The sequence below is a fragment of the Mustela putorius genome, unplaced genomic scaffold (assembly GCF_011764305.1).
Source record: "Mustela putorius furo isolate JIRA1106 unplaced genomic scaffold, ASM1176430v1.1 tig00000695_pilon_pilon_pilon, whole genome shotgun sequence".
NCBI classification, from domain to species: Eukaryota; Metazoa; Chordata; class Mammalia; order Carnivora; family Mustelidae; genus Mustela; species Mustela putorius.
In genome coordinates, this window is record NW_025421447.1 from 2,805,575 (window position 1) to 2,814,483 (window position 8,909).

An 8,909-nucleotide genomic window follows, 5' to 3' on the forward strand; every position below is an offset into this window, starting at 1 on the left:
ACAACATGCAAACAGTAACCATTATAAAAATGATTAATATTTGATAAAACAGAATTCAAGAAAAGGAGTATCATTTGAAACACAGAAATATCTTTTAATAATAAAAAATCAACTATAAATGTATATATAACAGACTCCAGAATACAGGAAGCAAAAACTAAAGTTAATTGAAAGGACAAATAATTCAACAATTTTAGTTCAAGATTTCAAAACTCCTTTCCAAGTAACTGTTAAAACTAGACAGAAAATTAACAATTTCTCAGCCAACGTAACCTAACCAACATTTATAAAATACTCCACCCAACAGCAGTAGAATACAAATTCTTTTTAAGCACATATGGATCATTCTCCAAGATAGACGATACACTAGGCCTATTAAAAAACATTTAAGTAGGGGGTGCCTGGGTGACTCAGTGGGTTAAGCCGCTGCCTTCAGCTCAGGTCAAGATCTCAGGGTTTTGGGACTGAGCCCCGCATCAGGCTCTCTGCTCAGCGGGGAGCTTGCTTCCTTCCTCTCTCTCTGCCTACTTGTGATCTCTCTCTGTCAAATAAATAAAATCTTAAAAAAATTTTTTAAGTAAATTTAAAAGGATAAAAATAATACAAAGTATATTTTCTGACTACAAAGAAATTAAATAAAAAACTCACAGCAGAAACAAATCTGAGAAATCTCCAAATATTTGGAGTAATCAATTGGTCAAAGAAAAATCACAAAGGAAATTAAAAATTATGATTAAATGAAAATAGAACACACAGGGGCGCCTGGATGGCTCCGTTGGTTAAGCCGCTGCCTTCGGCTCAGGTCAGGATCCCGGGGTCCTAGGATCGAGCCCCACATCGGGCTCTCTGCTCAATGGGGAGCCAGCTTCCTTCACTCTCTCTGCCTATCTGTGATCTCTCTCTGTCAAATTAATAAATAAAATCTTAAAAAAAAAATAGAACACACAGAAATATATGAGATCCAGTAAAGCAACGATAAAGGGACATTTACAGGTTTAAATGTTTACATTAGCAAGAAAAGAGTTCTAAAATCAAATCAATAATCAATAATCTAAAATGTTAATTTTAAGAAACTAGAAAAAGAAGAACAAATCAAACCCAAGTACATGGAAGGAATAAAGGTCAGAGTAGAAATCAGTTAATTGAAAGCAGGAAAACAGTAGAGAAAAACAAATTAATGAACCCAAAAATTGGTTCCTTGAAACAAACAAACAAACAAACAAACAAAAAGATAATCTGTTAGCTAGATTAACGAAGCAAAAAAAAAGAGGAGATCCAAATAACCAATATAAGGAATGAAAGAAGAAGAGACATTACTACAGAACATAAAGAAATTCAAAAGAATCCTAAGGGAATACTATGAGTTTTATGGCAATAATCCAGACAACTTAGATGAAATGGAAAAATTTCTATAAAGATACAAATTAACAACAAGGACTTGAGAAGGAATAGAAAATCCAAATGGACTTTTTAGGTAAAAAACGTAATCAGTAATTAAAAACTTTCCCACAATAAATTCAAAGTGGTATCCTATAATGGAAAAAGCCCAGAAATCAAAGTCTAGAGATTAGGTAAAAGTAAAGTATCCATATTTGGTTCTTAGTTTTGACCAATGTACCAAGGTAACATAAAATACTAATACTAGAAAAAACTGATGAAAAGTATGCAAGAACTCTCTGTATTATCTTTGTAATTTATACAAAAATATAAAACTATTCCTAGGGGGCACCTGAGTGGCTCAGTGGGTTAAGCTGCTGCCTTCGGCTCAGGTCATGATCTCAGGGTCCTGGGATCGAGTCCCGCATCGGGCTCTCTGCTCAGCAGGGAGCCTGCTTCCCCCTCTCTCTCTCTCTGCCTGCCTCTCCATCTACTTGTGATTTCTCTCTGTCAAATAAATAAATAAAATCTTAAAAAAAAAAAATATAAAACTATTCCAAACTAATAAGCTTATTAAAAAAAAAAGTATCCACAAAGAAAAATCCAGGTTAAGATGGACTCACTGCTCAATTTATCAAACATTTAAGGAAGAAATAATACTATTTCATACAAACTCAGAGAAGGGAACATTTACCAACTCATCCTTAAGGCCTATAATACTTTAATGCCAAGCAAAAAAAAAAAAAAAAAAAAAAAAAAAAAAAAAAACCCCAAAAAACCCACATCACAATAAAAGTACAACAGCTCTCATGAACACAGGTGCAAAAATTCTTAACAAAATGTTAGCAAATCTAATCCAGAAACATATAAAAAAGATTATATACTAAGACAAAGTGGCAGGGGTGGGGTGGGGTGGTTATCCCAGAAATATAAAGATGGATTAACATCCAAAGAAATCACTATTGTTATGCTCCTTATTAATAAGAAAAAGTAAAAAAACGATGATTTTTAAAAAGATTTTTATTTATTTATTTGACAGAGAGACACAGTGAGAGAGGAAACACAAGAGGGAGAAGTGTGAGAGGGAGAAGCAAGCTTCCCGCTAAGTAGGGAACCTGATGCAGAGCTCAATCCCAGGACCCTTGGATCATGACCCGAGCTGAAGGAGGAGCTTAACGACTGAGCCACCCAGGCACTCTCAATGATTTTTTTTTTAAAGATTTTGCTTATTTATTTGACAGAGAGAGACCATGAGAGAGGGAATACAAGCAGGGGGAGTGGATCAAGAAGATGTGGTATATATACACAATGGAATACTATGCAGCCATCAAAAGAAATGAAATCTTGCCATTTGCAACAACATGGATGGAACTAGAGCGTATCATGCTTAGCGAAATAAGTCAAGCAGAGAAAGACAACTATCATATGATCTCCCTGATATGAGGAAGTGGTGATGCAACATGGAGGCTTAAGTGGGTAGAAGAATAAATGAAACAAGATGGGATTGGGAGGGAGACAAACCATAAGTGACTCTTAATCTCACAAAACAAACTGAGGGTTGCCGGGGGGAGGGGGTTTGGGAGAAGGGGGTGGGATTATGGACATTGGGGAGGGTATGTGATTTGGTGTGTGCTGTGAAGTGTGTAAACCTGGTGATTCACAGACCTGTACCCCTGGGGATAAAAATATATGTTTATAAAAAATTAAAAAAAAAAAAAAAATGTAAAAAAAAAAAAAAAAAAAAAAAAAAAGAAGAAGGCTCCCTGCTGAGCAGGGAGCCAGATGTGGGGCTTGATCCCAGGACCCTGGGACCAGGACCAGAGCCGAAGGCAGATGCTTAACGACTGAGTCACCCAGGTGCCCCCCAAAAACCTGTAAGCTTATCTGAGGATGATACAGAAAAAGTAGCTGACAAAACCTAAAATCCCACTGAGCCATGATAAAAAACTCTCAGCAAACTAGGAACAGAATCACCTTCCTTCAACCCAACAAAGACCCTACAGCTCACATTACAATTAATGCCTAAAGACCAAATGCTTTCCCCCTGAGATCAGGAGCAAAGAAAAGATGTCTGCTCTCAAAACATTTATTCAACATTGTACTGGAGGTTCTAGAGAGTACAATAAGGCAAGAAAAAGAAATAAAAGACATCTAGATTAGAAAGGAAGAAGTAAAACTGACTTTATTTGCAGACAGCATGAGGTAATATATAGAAAATCCCAAAGGGTCCACAAAAAGCTTCTAGAACTAATAGTAAACTTAATAAGGTCACTGGCTACAAAAGTAATCCACAAAAATCAACTAAATCTTCATATCCTAGCAACAAACTATCCTGAAGGGAAGTTAATCATCTCATTCACGTTAGCATTAAAAATGAAACACTTTAGGTGCCTGGGTGATTCAGTGTGTTAAAGCCTCTGCCTTCAGCTTGGGTCATGATCTCAGGGTCCTGGGATTGAGCCCTGGGCTCTCTGCTCAGCGGGGAGCCTGCTTCCTCCTCTCTCTCTGCCTGCCTCTGTCTACTTGCCATCTCTGTCAAATAAATAAATCTTAAAAAAAAAAAAAAAAGAAACACTTACGAGAGATGTACCATATTAATGCATTAGAAGACTGAATATTTGTTGAAAGGTAATACTCCCCAAATTGACCTTTAGATTCAATATAGTTCCTGTTAAAAATCCTAACAGGTTTTTTTTTTTTTTTTTAAATCCTAACAGATTTAAAAAACCGTTTTTGATAGATACTGACAAGTTGATTCCAAAATTTATTTGGAAGTTACATGAAATACAAGTAAGTCTGAAGTACTCTCGTTAAGTGATTTTAAACATTTTTTATTTGTTTGACAGACAGAGATTACAAGTAGGCAGAGAGAGAGAGAAGGGGAAGCGGGCTCTCTGCTCAGCAGATGTGGGGCTGGATCCCAGGATCATGACCTGAGCTGAAGGCAGAGGCAGAGGCTTTAAACCACTGAGCCACTCAGGCGCCCCTCGTTAAGTGATTTTAAAATGTACCATAAAGTTACAGTAATACAAGCATGTGGTACTGGTATAAAGAGAAATATTCAGATCAATGTGGCAAAAAAGAATCCGGAACAGACCCTCATATATACATGGCTGGTTGATTTTTGATGAGAGTACCAAAAGCATAGTCTTTTCAACAAATGGTGGTGGAACAACTGGATAGCCATAAGCAAAATAAACAAACCACACTCAACCCTTACCTTGAGAAGTTTTACTCTTAAAAGACACCATTAAGAATATGAAAAGACCACATCTGAAAGTGTAAAATATACCTAATAAATGAATTGTATCTAGAACGTAAGTTCTTTAAGTCAATAATAAAAAGACAACCCAATTAAAAAAATGAGAAGACTAAAGATTTGAGTAGATGTTTCCCCAAAGAACATACATAAATGGCAAATAAGTACGTGAATAGATGCTAAACTTCCTTAGGGAAAAGCAAACTACAATCACAATCTGATACGACATACACAGCATAATGGCTAAAACACTGACAATATCAAGCACTGACAAGGATGTAAAGAAAGTAGAATCCCATACTTTGCTAGTGGGAATGCAAAATGGTATAGCCACTTTTAAAACAGTGAGGCAGTTTCCTAAAAACACAAACATACACTTACCCTAAGACCTAGCAATTCTACTCCTAGTTAGAATATCCAAGAGACATGAAACATAATGCCCATATAGTTATACAGAAATGTACATAGCAGCATTATTCCTAACAGCCCCCAAAGTGCAAACAACCCAAATATTTATCAGTTAAAAAGTGGATAAAAACCTATGGTTTATCTATAAAATGGAATATTATTCAGAAAAAAAAGGGGGAGGAAACTATTGTGCACATCCAGTAAGATTAATCTCAAAAATGTTATGCTAAGTGACAGAAACCAGATACAAAAGACAATAAATTGTGATTCTATTTATATGAAATTTCTAGAAAAGACAAAAAGCAAGCAGATCAGTGGAGCTGAAAATGGAAAATGTAAGCAAACAGGTATGAGGACTGTTTTTGGAATAATGCTAAGTATTCTAAAACTGGACTATGAAGACTGCACTACTGTATAAATGTACTAAAACTCAAACTATACACTTAAAAGTGGGTGAATTTTATAGTATGTAAATTATACTTAAAAAAAACCCCTCAAAAATAGACAAAACCAAACAATCTACCATTTTGCATAGATGCTACCACATGCATAGGTGCTAAAGCCACCTATAAAGAAAAGGAAGGGAGTTCAGAATAGAGGTCACACAGAATGGGGAAAGGAAGGTCACTCAATCAGGAAGTAGTATATAGAGGACATCTATGATACTAATAATGTTCTATTTCTTTTGGTTACAGACAAGTCCAACAGTTTGGAATATGTAGTCAGTGACAATGGTTTCTCCTTTCTTCTTTTATTTGCCTAACATCTTGTCTTTCAATTTCTATCTGAGACTTTTTACCTGGAACCTTATCTCTTACCTGAATCAATACTGAGGACATCATCATCTTCATCAGGAATCTCAATTATTTCTGTAGGCCGGGAAGCTTCATCCTCAGAGCTACTGTCCCGGTATTGTAGGCCCAGTTTGGAATAAAAGTCCTTCACCAAAGACTCACAGTTAGTCACTGCCCTAATATTGGAACACATGTAGAAAAGGTCAAAGCCAGCAGAAATAGGTGTAAAAGTCAACAGAATTTATATATATTTAAACATACACAAGCCTCAATTTAAATAGGCCAAGTGTTTCTGTTTAGAATTCATTTTTATTTTTTAAGTAGGCTCCACGCCCAATGCGGACCTTGAACTCACCACCCTAAGATCAAGACCTGAACCAAAGTCAAGAGTCGGACGCTTAACCAATGGAGCCACCCAGACACCGTCCATTTAGAATTTAAAATGCTTTTCTCATAGAAAAATGTTTGTATCGTGGTTTCTGGAGTAGTTCCTCAAAAATCCAAAAGAAGCCCTAGTATAGTTCTGTCTACCACATCTCACCATTTACCTTGTTAACTGAAAATGTGTCCTAAGTGACAACTAAGGTACCAGACACAAATCTTCTGGGTATTTAAGAGCAGATACAGGGCTCATGCTCCACTGTTACATAAGACAGCCACACTTTACAATCCTCACTCCCTAGATCATCCTACTAAGAAAACAAAGCAATTGTTTGGAAGCAGAGTAGAGGAGAAAGAAGAAGAAGGGACTCAAGATCTGGACTCCTCTATTGCTGACCATACATTAGCATCTGATAGATGAATATTCTATATATGGGTGGTTGTGAGGTCAGATTTTGGACCCTAACCTATGAGGAAGGGGAAGGTTCTACACATTTGTACCTTGTAAAGTAGAAAATGAACAATTATACTTCTAAAATGTCTGCCCAAAGGGAGATTTCCTATTTCCCATGTAGTCCTCACCTGGATGCATCATCAAAGAGCTGGTCAACATGGGCCACCTCAGATTCCTTCTGTATCACCCACGTTTCCAACTCTGCTAGTTGCTTCTTACGCTGCTGTACACAGTCCATCTTTTCTAGTTCTTCATCAATGAACTGCCGAAGTTCCTCCATTGAGATACCCAGCTCCTCCACCACTGCTTGCTGCAGTTCTGCAATCTCTTCAGACTCCACTGCAGCTGTTGCTGCATCCAAACCAATGCACCCAGGAAGGGAGGACATGCTGTTGTCCTCTAAATGGAACAGAAAACTAAGATTACCTTTGGAGTCATAATCACCAAATTTCAGTACCCTAATAAAACTCATTCCTACATTACTAGTTATTCAAATACAGTTAAGTTTGATTCTGTTCTCTCCATTCTCCTGTATCTGACGCTAAAATTTTGCAGCATTCTTATCCTATAGACTATGGGCCTAAGATTTAAAGGTTTGAGGAGATGGAGAACACATATTATGCAACAGGGAGCTACCGAAAATGTTTTAGGAAACGGAAGAGAACCAATTTACTGAGGAAGGTATTTCTGTTACCTGTATTCCTTAACTCACTAAAGAGATCAATCTTGTTTGCAGGCTATGCCCGTTTGAACACTTATCTCCAGCTGGAGGGGAGCGGTTGGTCTATAACTCATTAACTGGTTGTTTCCTCTTTAACTACTTGTTCGCCTTACGTTACTTAGCTTCTAAGTGGAAATTTACTTTTTTTAAAGTCTACTAACACTTTAGGCATACAAAAGCGAAGAGGTTTCCCCAAAGTAAAGGGAAATTAAAGCAATCTGGGAATAAAACGTGGCTACCTAAAAAATACAAATAACTGGAGTTAACTGCCTTTTTTTTTTTTTTTAAAATCAAACGGTTAAAGCAAAACTGATGCCAGAATGCCGTGCGACCCCAGGGCCACTTCTCACCGCCTCCATTTTTCCTTCGCCCGCACAGCGCCCCACCCCCGCGCTATCGTTTTTGGGGGTGCGTCCCACCCACCCCCGCAAACCCAGCGCAACCCCGCCCCCGCTCGCCTCTCGGGGAAGACTTCCTTCCACCCTCGCCCAACCTCCTCCCACAAACAAACATTCCATACAGGCCCCTGGTCTCCAAATACCTCAATTAACAGTATTTCCCACACCTCCCTGCTTCCAGCTACAACAATCCTTTTTCACCAGCCAAACCCCACACTCGAGACTCAGGGGTCGGCCTCGATGGGAGAGTACGAAACCGTAAACGAAAGGGAGCAGGGGGAGGGGAAGAAGCGTGAGGGAGCGAGGGAAAGGGAAGCGAAACAGACGCCCGGAAGCAAACCTCAGGTGCTGTTCCGGTCGCCAAGACGGTAGCCTAACGGGGTCAAACCCAAAAGCCTCAGACGCCCCTCAAGGCCAGGAAAACTCAGCCAAGTACGCATGCGTTAAAGCAGAGCCGTCCGGGGCGCACGTGGGAGGCAACTGGCCCGGTAAAGTAGGCGTGGCATGGAGTATATTGTAGAAGCTCCGCCTCTTCCGCCACCCCCAAGTAATGGCAGCAATATTAAGTTTATTGTATCAAGACTCCGTAGGCAAACACTTAGGTTTAGATTTCTTTTTCTCACCCATTGGTTTTCTTACACAGGTGCTACAAATTGTAACAAGTGGAGGAATATTAAGATGTCATAGGAAAAATGTGATAATATCCTCTCCTCCCTCCATCACTTATTCCTGGTTCTGAGGTAAAATAGTTTAGTTTTCTAGGCTTGTGTGCACAAGATCATGAATATGGATTTTTTGTTTTTTAAAGATTTTATTTTTAAGTAATTGACCCCATGTGGGGCTTGAACTCACAACCCTGAGATCAAGAGTTGCGTGTTCAGTGTGCCTGGGTGGCTCAGTTGTTGAATGTCTGCCTCCTGCTCAGGTCATGATCCCAGGGCTCCGTGCTCATGGGGAGGCCTACTTCTCTTTCTCCCACTACCCCCTGCTTGTGTTCCCTCTCTCACTGTCAAATAAATAAATAAATAAATAAACAAACAAATAAATAAAATCCTTAAAAAAAGAGTTGCATCCTCTGCCAGCTTGAGCCAGTCAGGCATCCCTGAATGTGGATTTT

The 8,909-nt window shown here is 38.6% G+C and overlaps 1 protein-coding gene across 5 annotated transcripts in view; it reads right to left on the reverse strand.

Moving 5' to 3' along the window:
- SETDB1 (SET domain bifurcated histone lysine methyltransferase 1) overlaps window positions 1–8,283 on the reverse strand; it is a 33,918-nt gene extending 25,635 nt beyond the window's left edge. For 2 of the 5 annotated variants that reach the window (XM_045083108.1, XM_045083105.1), the window contains exons 1-3: window positions 7,936–8,125; window positions 6,802–7,072; window positions 5,863–6,014 (exon numbers count right to left, since the gene is read on the reverse strand). In XM_045083108.1, the coding sequence (XP_044939043.1) occupies window positions 5,863–6,014; window positions 6,802–7,061 (412 nt within the window). In that variant the 5' untranslated portion in view covers window positions 7,062–7,072; window positions 7,936–8,125. The other 3 variants (XM_045083106.1, XM_045083107.1, XM_045083109.1) reach the window with 3 other exon arrangements.
- Between the last annotated feature and the right edge of the window lie 626 nt (window positions 8,284–8,909).